Source organism: Rhinocladiella mackenziei (assembly GCF_000835555.1).
Source record: "Rhinocladiella mackenziei CBS 650.93 unplaced genomic scaffold supercont1.6, whole genome shotgun sequence".
Taxonomy (NCBI): Eukaryota; Fungi; Ascomycota; class Eurotiomycetes; order Chaetothyriales; family Herpotrichiellaceae; genus Rhinocladiella; species Rhinocladiella mackenziei.
In genome coordinates, this window is record NW_013550599.1 from 640,599 (window position 1) to 655,053 (window position 14,455).

Below are 14,455 nucleotides of genomic sequence, written 5' to 3' on the forward strand. Positions count from 1 at the left end.
ATTCGCTGAAAAGCCCCTCGTAAATTCATCCACAACTTGAATATTCCAGCAGTCCCCCCCTCCTTCGACCCAACCGCAGGGGACTATTTTTGCTTTGACGTTGGACTCGACCCTACATTACTACCACGATTCATCACCATCCCCAGTTGAATTCGAAATATTCTTGGATACTCCTGTTTGGCTTCGCTTGAGAACCTATTGGGGCGAGCCTACGTCGCGGATCCCTCATCACCTGCGCCCCCATTTGTTGGGAACTGTCCGAAACAACCGTTCATAAAGAAAGGGATTCTGGCGTGGTCCTGCAGCTGGTCCGGATTGAAATCCAGACATTTGGGTCAGTATACTCCGGTTTTTCGAGTTTATTTGTTTCCAGGAATAGAATCCTCCACCACCACCCTCTTTTGCTTCGTAAAATGGTTGCCCTTCCTTTGTTAAATTATGCGTCATGCCCACTACCTTGAGAGACCCTGGAAATTGCGTCTTGAATGTCTCACTGACATCCTACAGTGACTGTGGTTTCAGTCCTACCGCCATAGGCATCACTCGTCCCAGTCCTTGTCCCTTGGGAATATTCACACCCTCTCGAGCTTGTCTCTGGAAAAGGTAATAATAACCCCTGACAAAATCCTTTTCAAGGATTTACATCTTGCCTGTCGATGGTTTGGCTGATCAGTGTTGATAGTTCGTTCCACCCGGTTGAAATTCTTTGTCCTCGAGATTAAGGCTGCTTCAGCTTGCCGAAACTCGAACTTTTCGGGAAACCTCCATACCCTGACCTCAACATAGAATCTCTCCAAGCTGAAAGCATCGGCCTAGATCGCTTGCTGCTCTTCGTCCTTGTTCAGCCAGCCTTCAGCTTCTGCTCCTGAATACGTTTTCAGGAGCCTCGGACAAGTGCCTCCAGAAAGTCTCGCCTGTTATCGGATGTTTACCAGGCGAACGACGATATTAACATCTCAAACATCCAAATCTCGATAGCAAATCGCCATTGTCGCTCGCTTTGATTTAAGGAACTGAGGCGTTATTAGCCTTCGTCCACCCACACTCGTTTAGTACCCAGTCACTCGCTTAGTGCTTTTTGTTATAAAATAATTTCCCGAGGGGGAAAAAAAAAAGAAAGAAAGAAAGAAACAGAAAAGCTAAATTCGTCAACCTGGCGTCCATGTACGATCATATACAGGTGAGTCCAATTTATGCACCCCTGGCGTTGTCTTAACCTACTCTGGCGTGGATGATGGAGAGACTGATTCAAATACTGACTTCTCCTCAGCCATTTCCCGACTTCCACACCCCTTTCATAGTGGACGACTCTTTTGATTCCTCAGTCTTCGTTGGAGAGCATTTTGCCAATCAGTTCCAGGACGGCTTCGAGGACAAACCTGGTCAACTCTTCTCCATGTCCAGCTATGATAAAGTGGGTCAAGCAGGGCTCATCGGTAAGTGTGATCTCTCTCGGATACCAGTATCTTTACTGACTCAAGCAAGAAGTTCAAACTCCCTCTGCCGTTCACAATCCAATGTTCTATGGGTCTTTTTCACAAGCACCTTATGATCATCACCCTCTTCTCCATCCTGGCAACGTTCAAGAAACCGACATTCAATATGGGCCAGGAAGCGATTACCAATCTGAGAACAGCTTTGAACACGGCAAGCCCTCCATTGTGGATTGTCGGGAAGGGAAAGATGCAAATGTGAAGCCTTTCAATGCGGCGCATCAACGCGCCCTTTCTGCTCAAAACATCCCAATGAATACTTTGAAACGCAAGGCCTCAAGCGTTGACGAGTTTGACGACCCTCCAGCTCACAAAAAGGCAATCATCGCTCAAGTTCATGTCCAAGATCCAAATGGCGATTATTATGATTTGAGTGGACAAACCACCCCTTACTCACCGTTTGTGCCCACTCCCACCGGCAGTACTGGCTACCCAGCTTGTGCTCCCAATGGCTCTTCCCCGAGACCTTCTGGTCACCACTATTCAACCTCTACCGCATCCCAGGTGTCTTTGGCTGCTCCATCACCACACACTCCGGTTTTCAGCCCTTCCTTCACCACGGTCAAGAGTGAACAGAGTCCAGGGGCTCCAATGACTCCTATCCCCCGACCCACTTCGACCAGCTCCCCTCTCAAGTCGACCATCCCAAAGTTGGTTCGTACCTCGACCATTCAGCAATCTCCTCCAGGAGTCTGCCCGAGTTTGGTAATGGGACAAGCCCAGAATTTCAATCCCTATGCTATGCATCCTCTTAAAGCCAACCTCAAACTGAAGGGCGATCTCGAGACAATGAAAGAGAACTGGACTCCTGAAGAACGCGAGGCACGTCGACGACTGGTCGAATTCAAGCGCTGTCAACAGAACAGTACCATCACCGCTGAATTCAAGCCTGTGGCACCTGCAGATCGTCAGCCCAGCAGCATTTGCATCAGCTGTATCTGGTGGAAGGAAAGGAACGAGTACTACGTGACTTCCGTCGATACGATTTATCTCCTCGAAGCTTTGGTCGGTGTTCGTTTCACGGTCGAAGAGAAAAATCGTATCCGCCGCAATCTGGAAGGCTTCCGACCCATGACGGTCTCCAAAGCCAAAGCTGACAGTGAAGAGTTTTTCAAAGTCATCATGGGGTTCCCTCACCCGAAGCCTCGCAACATTGAAAAGGATGTCAAAGTTTTCCCATGGAAAACCTTGTCCACCGCTTTGAGGAAGATCATCTCCAAGTACTCAGCGAGTTACTCTTCAACAGCATCTTCTCTCCTCACCCCCGCTTCGTCAGTTTACTCGAACGGAGAGGGTATTACCGACTACCACTATCCCCCAACACCTCATCCAGAATATGTTGCTACCTCGGGTGCTCCCTACGGTGTCAATCCTGAAATGGCATGTATGCCGGGACCAGGACCAATGCGCATGACGGCACCAGTTCCCGAGTTGCAGCTACAAATGCCTCAGTATGATGTCAATGGCCATTACAGATACCAAAATATGGGGCCGATCCCTCAGGGCACTATGGCCATGCCACCTCATCCCATGACCGCACCTGTCACCAGAATGCCACCCTGGGAATTTACCAACTTTGTCAACGATAGTCCCGTTACAATGGCTCCTCAGAGCGCGCCACCGACCGCCTATCCACGTGGTACCATGGAAACGGCCGAATTTGTTCCCGCAATGCACTATCCCCCCCACTAAAAAGTGCCCCTAATCATCTTTTCATTTCTTGATTGTCATTAGCATCATGATTTGTGCATAGCACCAGGGTCTCGAAACTTATCACACCACCGACACGGAATTTCTTATATCACAGGCGCCAAGGGGAATCACGGAATATGGGAGGAACAATGAGTTTATGTACACACCACTTGTACACCAAGACGATCATGTTTTGCATAGCGAATGATGGTGGGTTGGGTGGGATATTGCCGAAGGAAAGGAGGGGTATATGAGAGGTTGGACAGTTATTGCTGTCGACTCGGGTGGGTAATACCAACAAGTGGAAGGGAGACGAGGCAATCGTGTGCCAATGGATGCGCCGAAGATTTCATGTTCTGTGTATATGATTGATGAATCATAGATTTGATACGCCATATGGCCGAACGCAATACTGCAACGCGCAGCAATACATGATTAGTTTTTCAATGAGTGTGTGTTCTTCGTGAATGAAGACTGGAGACTCTGGCGATTGCTATCGAAAGAGGGGGCGGCCGTGGTAGTGGGTCTAGCCTGTTTAGGAACATAAACACCGATCACTTCCTGCGCATCTCTGCCCTGCTCAAGCCTCATTCATCACGACTTCTCTACTCAGATATTGAGAGGTCCCCGACCTATCGTATTGTACTTTGTCTTTTTTTTTTTCTAACATTCATCATATGATTTTGTCAATAAATTACTACCCCTGCAGCCCAAATTCCAGAGTAGCAATTCTCCACCATGACATTGGCCGTGGCTGCTACCACGCCCACTCGACCACTAGAAGCATCCTCTTTTATCCCGTCTTTAAGTCCCTCATCCAAGAGTTCGCCGCATCGGGCGAACACTTCAGGCCCGTGGAAGCCTCTTGAATCGGAATATGAACCCCAATCCTCACCACGGTGCTACACTTTCACTCCTCAACGCGCCAAATCGGTACCACGTGCCTGGGAACGACGGCCAGCCACACCCTACATACAACGAAATGAGACGCAAAAAATATGGAAACGTGTTCCTCTGGGAGCTCTCACGACAAACACGAGTGAAGCTAGGAGAAGAGGGGAGCAACCAGTGAACTTCAGAACCGTAAAAAGATTAAGAGTCGGTCCACTCGATGGAGTGGAAGACAAGGAAAACATAGATTACATCGCATCAAAATGGGAGGAAGACGGAATGATGGTCCTCAGTCCAAAGCGAAAAGCGGTGGTACATGGGGGCTCGGTTGAGAGCGAGGCTGAAATCGACGACGATCACGAGATGCCTCCCGAAGTCAGCAGTGACGTTGAAGTGCACGCAAAGCCTTTATATATGGACCGCAGCACAGGTTCAGCTTTCACTGCCCTGTCTGAGGACCAAAATTTTCCCGAAACTTCGAGTGATATGAGAAGTGTTGAAGTCGACGGAGGAGCTACACCGACTGTCCTAGGCCATGCGAATCTTCTGGGCCAGGATGAAGAAATTACTCAATCTCGAACATCAGCGGCCGAGTTAATCACCACGGACTCTGCCCCTTTATCGACATCCAACCCATCTCAAGGAGATCGTCCAGTGGAAGTGCAGACCGATGTGCCCTCTCCTTCGGCAGATACAGTTCCCATTGGACCTTCGATAGAACTGGTCAACTTCTCAACAGACCACGACGATACTGCCTACCTTCACGACTTTTTAACCCGAGCCAGAGCACAAAAAGTAGTCAAACGACAGTCTTTGGAGATGGCTTTGTCAGACACCTGTGGTACGATGGAAATGCGTGATGAATGCCCAGAGGAACGGACTTCTTCACGTGTGGAGGATTTGAACGACACCAGGACTCTGATGACACCACCTCAAAATGACGGTGAAGATCTCCAATTAAGTCAAGAGATGGAGTCCAATGTTTCCTCACTTTCTCGACGGAGTTCACGACTGAGCACCAGTCTTCCACGACTTCAGAACCCTAGAGCAAGTTTACCGGGTAACATATCCCTTAAACGACTCAATGGGACCGAATTTATTGCCACACATCGAGAATCTCGATCTGTCGCTGTTACTACCCGAACAAATACGAAGCGCAACAAAGGAAATGCAGTGTCAGTGCAGATCAAGCTAATGCAACTCCATGCCGAAGCAAAAGCAGGACACGAGGAAGATGACGCACAATACGAGGAAGCGAGGAAGAGGAAGAAGAAATCCAAAGAAGTCACGTGGGACGAAATGATAGCTCGATATCAAGATGGAAGTGTCGCCCGAATTGGTCCAGAGGAGAAGGAGACTCCAGAAGATGCAGTTGCCGAGGGCGACACCCACAAAGATGAACAAGAAACACAGGAACCAGTTCTGCAAGTGAAGAAGCATGTCAAGAAAGTCCGAAAACTGAGAAAGTTGAACGTGGGTACAGTCAATGGGACACCAGCACCGCGAAGAAGTATCAGCATTCCAGTCTCAGTCAAGTCGAGTTATTCTTCGGAGAAAGCGATGGATATGACTGGAGATGTGAACCTAGGAGAACAAGTGGGTGATGCAAATGAAAGAGAGATGAATCTGCGAATCCAAACACGGACTCGGGCAAGGAAGAGTTCGTGACGGGGATGAGGATCTGGACAATTCTGTTCACCTCGTACCCAACTGCACGGGACACGGACTCCGTAGGCCGGTCTCGAGAGGCTGAGCAGTGGACGAACAAATTCCTCCTCGGCTCAGCTTGACTTCGCTGACGCCTGATTGGCTCAATCCCTACGTCAAGCCATCCGTCGGCCCTAAACCCTTTCCTTCGGATTCGGTATAGATCCTCTTTTTACATTGCGTATCGTGACAGTTAAGTCAATATAGGCCCAAGTATATGTGGTATGAGGTCGTGGAGACGGAGTTAGGATGGGGATTATACCATCTACTCCCTAGAGTGTCAGAGGAGTTAAGGATGATGTCCGAAGATGGTACAATGAGTTGGGATGAGCTGAGAGGCAGGAAAGGAAGGGGGATAGGATGGCAGAGAAAGGGTATAAATCGCATTTACGCCAGTTGCGTCTCATACCAAGAGAGGAGAACATCAGACAGCAACCTCGAGTCAAGACAAAGGAACTCCGCGAACCAAATGATCCATTGGCCCCCCTTCGACTTATCTCGACCCTGCCAATCTGACCGATCACATACATCAATGGCTACAACAGAACTCCCCGTCTCATCACCAGCCCTCCCACCAACTCATCTCGCTCTGCGACAAGATGTCTACGCCCAACCTCCCACCGTCCAAAGCGTCCCAACACCGCAGCCCGTTCCAGGCTCTGCAGTCTTCCGCGTCACCCTCGCCAGCATCATCGGCTACACACGCGACATCTACAATGGCGTCCGTAAGTACCCATACCCCGTACCCTTGACATTAGGGTCTTCTGCCATCGGCCGCGTCGTCGCCCTTGCTCCGGACGCCACGATCCTGGAAATCGGCGACCTATGTCTTTTAGACTGCACGATCCGAGGCCGCGACGACATTGACGGCTCCGCGGCAAGTACATTCCTCAGCGCCATCTCCGAGGGGTTCAGCGAGGGCAGCAAGAAATTGATGCGCGATGCCTGGCGCGATGGCACATATGCCGAGTACGTCCGGTGGCCGTTGGAGAATTGCTTCAGGCTGGATGAGAAGAAGTTATTCGCAATGGGCTACACGGTCGAGGATCTCATGTATATCCCGCGCATGCTCGTAGCGTATGGGGGTTTTAGTCCGCTTTGTATTGATCTGAAACCGGGCGAGACGGTGGTCATTGGCGCGGCGACGGGTGGATTTGGGAGTGCCGCGGTGCATCTCGCGCTGGAAATGGGGGCGGGCCGAGTCATTGCTTTGGGGAGAAATACTGAGATACTTGAGAAAGTCAAGAATGCTGCGGCGCAGAAGGACAGGGTATTCACGGTTCCGTTGACGGGGGATTGGGAGGTGGATTACAAGGCCTTAAAGGATGTGGGAGGGACGATTGATATTTTCTTCGACATTTCACCCGGAGCGGCGCAGGGGTCGGGCCATATTAAAGCGGGTATTATGGCATTGAGGCATGGCGGGAGGTGTTGTCTTATGGGCGGGATTAGAGGGGATGTTAGTCTTCCGCACCATAAGATCATGCATGGAGATATCACGGTTAAGGGGAAATGGATGTATGAGCCGCAGGATGTCAAGAGGTTAATTGGACTGGTGGAGATGGGGTTGGTCCGGTTGAATACGACCAACCAGGACAGGAGTGTCAAGCCTTTGGGAGCAGAGTGTAAAGGGAAGTTCAGCCTGGAGAAGTGGGAGGAAGCCTTTGAGGTGGCGCATGAGGTCACAAGGAATGGGTTTGTGGTTTTCGAGCCATGAGAGATGACATCGGTCTACGTGGTTCGTGTTGAAGACGAGGTGATGCGTAGATACATGGGAGGTCGGAGTGACATAGGACTTCGGCCAAGTTTCCCTCCGCAAAGAGGATTGATTCCAACAATGCTGGTGTGGTTGACTTCGTGGTGTGATTCGCACCAGGTCGGCGTCGATGCGAAAACATCCTCGACTCATATTTCTGGCGACATGGCTCCTGGGTAGAATTGACTGAATGCTCTTCGCCCACTCTGACTCTCCTCCTTTTTTATCCCTTCATCATGCTGAAGCCTTCGGTCGTGCGGCGAAGTCTCCCACTTCTCCAACGCAGATGGACTACACAAAGTACTCAACAGCCATTCCCTCCAGACATTAACGAATGGTCTCATCCTCCTTCCAATGCCACCGTATCAGACGAAGAGATTTATAGATTAGCAGCAAAACCTCGCCAGCCTCTAACTCTGGCAGATTTGGTCAAGTATGTATCTATGACTCCAACGAACATGTCCAGAAGCTGATTTTAACCGGACATGGCAAACCTCCGTTACGTGATGCTGCCCTTCTCTCTTCGGCCAATTTCACATTATCTCTCTTACCCGCTCGATTGGCCCATCGTATCCAAGCTCTTCGAAACCTCCCCTTCATCGTTGTGGCCAACCCAAATATCTCCAAAATCTACAACAACTACCTTCATTCCCTGTCTACATTAGAGCCGTTCTACAAGAAACCAATAGAGACAATAGAAGAGGAAATGAGGTTCACAGAAACAATGGCAGACCTGGTGCGGACTCATTCAAATACGATCCCCACTCTAGCGCAGGGATTCTTGCAATGTCGCAAATATATTGACCCTGCGGAAGTGACAAGGTTTTTGGATCAACATCTCCGCGCCAGGATCGGAACCAGGTTGGTCGCGGAGCAACATCTTGCCCTCCATCTTGCTTCGACGGGAGATGCCATCAAGCATAGACCAGATCCCAATCATGTCGGTGTTATCGACTTGGCTTTGCGTCCGGCCGACATTGTGCGACAATGCGAAGGCTTTGTGGCGGAGGTCTGTGAATTGAAGTATGGCGTTCGGCCTTCCCTGGTTATCAATGGGGAAAGCGATGCTGAGTTCGCTCATATCCCCATGCACCTCGAATATATCATCACCGAGTTATTGAAGAACGCTTTCCGAGCTACCATAGAGTCGGGCCACGAACGAGAACCGATTGAAGTTACAATCGCCTCGGCACCCGATGTGACGACCACGAAACTTGAATCTTTGAAGAAGTTGTCGGTGAGTGAAGCAACTTCTTATGACTTCTCCCAAGATGGTCTGGACGAGTACTGTTCTTCGTCTGAGGCTGATGTTGGTCCGTTGAATTCGGCGGCCCCTTGTATCACTCTGAGAATCCGGGATAGAGGTGGAGGGATACCACCCGAAACATTACCCAATATTTGGTCCTACAGCTTTACGACCTTCAACAACGAAGAGGCTGCTGCCGCTGCGGACAAAGGAATCTCAGAAGGAATTAATGCTATCGCCAGCTCCGGGTCCAATCACAGCTCAATCGCCGGACTAGGATACGGATTACCATTGGGCCGAGCCTATGCCGAATACTTTGGAGGTGGTATTGCTGTACAGAGCATGTTCGGTTGGGGTACGGATGTATATCTGACCCTCCAAGGTATCGGCAGAATGGAAGAAACCAAAAGTGTCCCGAACGGCGATGAAGAGTTTAAGGTAGAAATGAGCAAGGGGTGAAAAAAAAAAAAAAAAGGCAAGAAGTTTCCGGTTTTCTTACGTCATTCTGTCTATCTACATCATGTCACGTAAAGACGGCATGTATCTTTCCCGACGCCCTATCCGCCAACCTCTCCTGCATGACCAACCCATACATCTCCTTGGTCCACCGGCAGACGATGCGTCGAGTATCTTTTGGATCGACAATTTCTTCGATGTTGAACGGTTGAGCCGTCCTTACCGGATTCATCAAGCGCACATACTCATCCTCGAGCTCCTTATACCGCTTCTTGGCGGCATCAGGTCCTTCCTTTTCGCCGATTTGTTTCAATTCATGGCGATGACCGACTTCAATCCCTCCATCGAGTGGGAGACTTCCCCAGTTTCCGCTTGGCCAGGCAATACGCATCCAGGGCTCGCGAGAGTCGAGCATCACGCCGCCCGCCACGCCGTAGACGCGACGTGTGATGACGGAAAAGATCGGTGTGGTCGTGGAATAGTACGCCTTTGCCAGTTCAACACCCCATTTCATCGTGGCGGTTCGTTCCGCGACGGTGCCGATGGCGTAGCCAGCTGGAGGAGAAGGATCAGCCACATTTAGAATCAATCATCCAATCACACAGACAAACATCTCGCCACTGGATTGATATGTGGAAAACCGGGGAAGAAAAAGGGGAATGGTGTGGGAATACTTACGAACATCCACAAACTGCACAATAGGCAGATTAAACACATCGCAAAACTTGATCATCTTCATCAACTTCTGGCTGCCCAACGCGTCCAGCGCCCCCGAATTAACCTCGCAGTTCAAACTGAGTATCCCGACAGGACGGCCCCCCATCCGGGCGAGCCCCGTGATCCCCGTCCTTCCCCAAAGCCGTCCAATTTCAAACCACGTCCCGCGATCCACCACGCTCTCAATGATCGTGTATGGATTATACATCCTGGCCTTCCGCCGTGGAATAATCGAGCGCAACGCGATATCTTCGCGATTCACGTCGTCTGTGCACTCGACGCATGGCGGGGCCTGGAACATGCCGCAATCCGGCAGATAGCCGAGCACTGTACGGATCTGGGTAAAGCATTCGTCTTCGTTCGCCGCGAGATTGTCGATGGTCCCATTCGTACAGTGAACAGCTGGTCCGCCGAGGTCTGAAAGACTGAGCCCTTCTTCGAACGTCGCGCCTTCGACGACCTTCGGCCCCGCATTGAATAAACTGCCTATATCCCCTGCCATCACGCTGAAATGTGTGCTGACGACCCTCGCAGCACCGAGGCCGATGGCCGGCCCTACCACCGCCCCTAAATTGGGGATCCCCATGTTCAACTGCTTAATGACGGTTGACAAGACCGTGACGTGCGGCACGTAACTGAACCCGTTCGTCAGGATCGTCGAGACGGATCCGCCCCCACTTGAGCCGTCGACGAGCTTGACGACCGGAATCTTGAGGCGGAGTGCCAGTTTCTCGCAGTGGATCGTCTTCAACATGACGGCCCCGTCTGCGTGGCCGGAACGAATGCTGAAGTCGTCGGCGGTCAGGTAGATTTGGCGGTGCATTCCGGTGCGTGGACACGTGATGCGTCCTAGGCCCTGAGGGTTGTTGGAGGGAATAAAGGATTTCACATGTTCGCGCTGTGGGTAGTCGGCGTCCTTTTCCCATTCCACAGTGCCTGTGACGGAGCCGAATTCGCGCCACGAGTTTGGGTCGAGAAGTAAAGAGATACGCTCGCGCGCCCACAATTTGCCGGAGGTCTTTTGGCGGATGTATCCTCTATTACTGGGGTCGGGAGTTGAGGCGATGCTGCGGAGTCGTGAAAGGTGAGACATTATGTCGGCGTAGTCTGCCGGTAATTCGGAGGATGGATCAGAGGATTGAGATTTGGATCGAGATTTGCTCCTAGCCTTGCGGGTGCGTTTGTTGTTGGCTTCGGGTTCCCCTTGAGGAGGGGAGATTTGGGAGCTGATTTGACTGAGGCGGCTGGATGCAGTGGATTGAAATTGAGAGGGAGAACAGACTGGGTCGTGGCCTGGGATGATTTGGCCTATTCCTGGACTTGATCTCTTGGGTCTTGATGCCGGTGCTGTTGGTCGGCTGTAGATCGGGTCATGGACCTGACTCCGAGGAGTGGGAGTTGGAGTTTGACCTTCTTGGTCTTCGCCCGCTGCCATAGCTTGGGAGGACACAGGATCATCTAGTCCTGTAGTGTTCGAGCCGGAGGGGCGAGTGTAGGATTTGTGAGATGGTTGAGAGGGAGAGGTCGTGGGTTGTGAATAGACTGGATCATTGATCGTTGTTGACGAGGGCCCCTCTGAATCGTCCGCGCCGGTGAGGCGAGCAAGTCCCTTTTTCGAACTCATATGTATTTGATCTCTTTGAATGATGCTCTCTTGCTTTTCCTCAAGCAGAGATGAGAAAGATGATCCGGAGAGGGAAGAGGGAGAGACCTGAGGGAGTAAATCTCGACAGTCCACTCCCGGAGAGCTTTGAATGTGAAATTCCCTTCTCTTGAAATGATTCCGACTTGCCTCCCGCTCCCAGGAAGTTGAATGTGAAGACACGAGGTCACTCAACTGGAGATTTTACCAAAAGGTGTAAAGGCCTCCCCACACTTTGACCAGTTCCAGATGGTTGTTCCGACATCAGCCTCGGCTCATTGACTTGTTGCACCCGCAAAGTGTGGAGATGATTGGCCGTGAACATCAACATACCCGATGGCAATCTATGGTATGTGGATTCAATATCATCCTCTTGGAGTCGTGATTTTTATTGATGAAACGAATAGACTGGGTGTTGACAGATCTGGTGCCTCCTGAATTTAGAAAAGACCTCAACAGCCGTCACCATGCCACCTCCCCAGCGACCCGTCTCACGCATCCTCATCACGAACCGCGGTGAAATCGCCATCCGGATTCTACAATCGTGTCATGAACTACCTAATCCACCCGCCACGTTTGCCATATACACGGACAATGACAGCACCCATGTGTCACTGGGCCGGCCTCACCACGCTATTAAAGCACCCGGCTCTTCGTCATATGTCAACATTGACTACCTCATCAGCGTGGTCAAGGAGAACCAGATCGACGCTGTGCATCCCGGCTATGGCTTCCTCAGCGAGAGCGCCGAGTTCAGTCGGCGTATGTGGACGGAGGCTGGTTGTGTGGTTGTCGGGCCTGGCTGGGAAGTCCTGGAACGGACCAGTGACAAACTGATGGCCAAGACATTAGCCGTTGAATGTGAAGTGCCGGTTCTCCAAGCCATGGACCGCCCAACGGGCTCAGTGGCTGATGTCCGCCAGTTTGCAGGCCAGGTCGGGTATCCGTTGATGATCAAAGCCGTGGACGGCGGTGGCGGACGAGGAATCAGACTGGTCACAGGCGAAGACACTCTCGAGAACGCGGTGCAACGATGCATCGGCGAGTCGCCCAGTCGACTTGTCTTCGCGGAACAAGCGGCCGTCGATGGCTTCAAGCACATTGAAGTACAGATCATCGGCGACGGGAGAGGTGGAGTTAAACACCTCTGGGAACGAGACTGCAGTGTGCAGAGGAGATTTCAAAAGATCGTCGAAGTGGCTCCTGCCCCGGTCCAAAGACGAAAAGTCGTGGTCCAAGTCATTGACTCGGCGGTCCGAATGGCGAGGAAACTAAAATACCTGGGTCTCGGGACCTGGGAGTTCCTGGTCAACGTGAAGGCGAGGACGTTTTTCTTCCTGGAAATCAACCCCCGATTACAGGTCGAGCATACCATTACCGAATGCATAACGGGGGTGGATCTCGTGAAGGAACAACTTCTCCTCATGCAAGGAATGCAGAAATCCGAGGACTTGAGGCTTGGAGAGTGGTGGGAAGCCGACAAAGCTCCGGCCGCAGCGTCGATTCAATTACGGCTCTGTGCCGAAGACCCCTTGTCAGGCTTCTCGTTGAGTATCGGGAAAGTCACCGACATCCAGTTTCCCATGGGGAACGGTGTCAGAGTCGACAGCCATTTGTCGCGCGGAGGAGTCGTCGGTTCGGACTTTGACAATATGATGGCCAAGATCATCGTGACGGCATCCACGTTTGAAGACGCCGTCGTCAAAGCGCGCAGGGCCCTCGAGGATACCAAAGTCGTCGGTGTCAAGACGAATTTGAACCTCCTCAAAGCGATTCTCGCAGACAAGACTTTTGCAGGCGGAAACGCGGACACGAGCTGGCTGGAGAAGACCCTCGACAGCCTCGTACAAGTTGGCGAGCGGCTCGCGAGTCAGACCGAGAAGCGTGACGCAGAACTGCCGACTCTATCACTCAGCAACGCCAACCAGGCGTCGGGGATGGGCGGATCAGGGACAGTCTTCCGAAAAGGAGACGCCTGGTCCGTTGTCCTCGAGCAAGCGGGACAGTCGTCGACGAACAAACCACCGGCGCACCATCTCAGTATCGTCCGCGTGACAAGGAACGAATTCCCCGACGCCCTGATCGCTGATGTCTCGTATACGGTCCCCGGTGTGAAGCCGCAATCCTACAAGATGACGCTGAACAGCACGTCGGCGTCCGCGGACGCGACGGCTTCGGCGCATCGGCGTGGCGATCCGAACAATAAAGCACACATTGTATTGCCGATCAGTGGGAAGTTGATCGAGGTGTTGGTTAACGAGGGCGATATGGTCCGGGAGAACGAGGTGATTGCTTTCGTCAAGCAGATGAAGATGGAGTTGGAGATAAGGAGTCCAAGGGCCGGGACGGTCAAGTGGGCGATTGAATTGGATAATGAGGAGGAAGGGGATGATGTGGCGGAGGGGATATTGTTGGTTGAGTTAGAGGATGACGACGCGAAGAAGCCGGAGATTAGATCTAGATTGTAAGATATCAACATCAACGTCAACGTCGGGTTTTACACATATCTGTCTTATTGGTGGTACATACGTAAATGTACTTACTACTGATGATGATGGTGGTCATCATCATCATCTACTAGTATGGTATGGTAAACCCGGAGTGGCATGAGTGTCAGTCATGCCTCTCGCAATAGAGCCAATACTTCATCCGGAACAAGAGACTCAAACATGCTCTTTTCTCTCGGGTCCCAGCCAAGCTGTCGTAGTCTTTTCGCACAACTTCTCGAATTACAACCAAGGGCAGCCGGCGTATACTCGCTCCAGTGATCGTTTCATTGGTATGGTCTTTGGTTTAGGATCTTTCATCCCCCACGAGACGTCATGTCCGACTTTACAAAAGAAATACGAATTGTT

At 51.4% G+C, this 14,455-nt stretch overlaps 6 protein-coding genes across 6 annotated transcripts; 5 read left to right on the forward strand and 1 right to left on the reverse strand.

Annotated features, from left to right (window-relative positions):
• Positions 1–1,234: 1,234 nt before the first annotated feature.
• Positions 1,235–3,185, forward strand: Z518_08041 (uncharacterized protein; the record flags this gene model as incomplete). Its single annotated transcript, XM_013413784.1, has 2 exons — positions 1,235–1,436; positions 1,486–3,185. 2 exons carry the CDS (start codon positions 1,235–1,237, stop codon positions 3,183–3,185), a joined length of 1,902 nt encoding a protein of 633 aa, XP_013269238.1.
• Positions 3,186–3,923: 738 nt separating this feature from the next.
• Positions 3,924–5,744, forward strand: Z518_08042 (uncharacterized protein; the record flags this gene model as incomplete). Its single annotated transcript, XM_013413785.1, has 1 exon — positions 3,924–5,744. The coding sequence occupies one exon, from the start codon at positions 3,924–3,926 to the stop codon at positions 5,742–5,744; it is 1,821 nt and encodes a 606-aa protein (XP_013269239.1).
• Positions 5,745–6,315: 571 nt separating this feature from the next.
• On the forward strand, positions 6,316–7,500 carry Z518_08043 (uncharacterized protein; the record flags this gene model as incomplete). Its single annotated transcript, XM_013413786.1, has 1 exon — positions 6,316–7,500. The coding sequence occupies one exon, from the start codon at positions 6,316–6,318 to the stop codon at positions 7,498–7,500; it is 1,185 nt and encodes a 394-aa protein (XP_013269240.1).
• Positions 7,501–7,775: 275 nt separating this feature from the next.
• On the forward strand, positions 7,776–9,244 carry Z518_08044 (uncharacterized protein; the record flags this gene model as incomplete). Its single annotated transcript, XM_013413787.1, has 2 exons — positions 7,776–7,967; positions 8,006–9,244. 2 exons carry the CDS (start codon positions 7,776–7,778, stop codon positions 9,242–9,244), a joined length of 1,431 nt encoding a protein of 476 aa, XP_013269241.1.
• A 64-nt stretch (positions 9,245–9,308) lies between these two features.
• On the reverse strand, positions 9,309–11,393 carry Z518_08045 (uncharacterized protein; the record flags this gene model as incomplete). Its single annotated transcript, XM_013413788.1, has 2 exons — positions 9,309–9,796; positions 9,920–11,393. 2 exons carry the CDS (start codon positions 11,391–11,393, stop codon positions 9,309–9,311), a joined length of 1,962 nt encoding a protein of 653 aa, XP_013269242.1.
• A 674-nt stretch (positions 11,394–12,067) lies between these two features.
• Z518_08046 (uncharacterized protein) lies at positions 12,068–14,068 on the forward strand (the record flags this gene model as incomplete). Its single annotated transcript, XM_013413789.1, has 1 exon — positions 12,068–14,068. One exon carries the CDS (start codon positions 12,068–12,070, stop codon positions 14,066–14,068), a length of 2,001 nt encoding a protein of 666 aa, XP_013269243.1.
• Between the last annotated feature and the right edge of the window lie 387 nt (positions 14,069–14,455).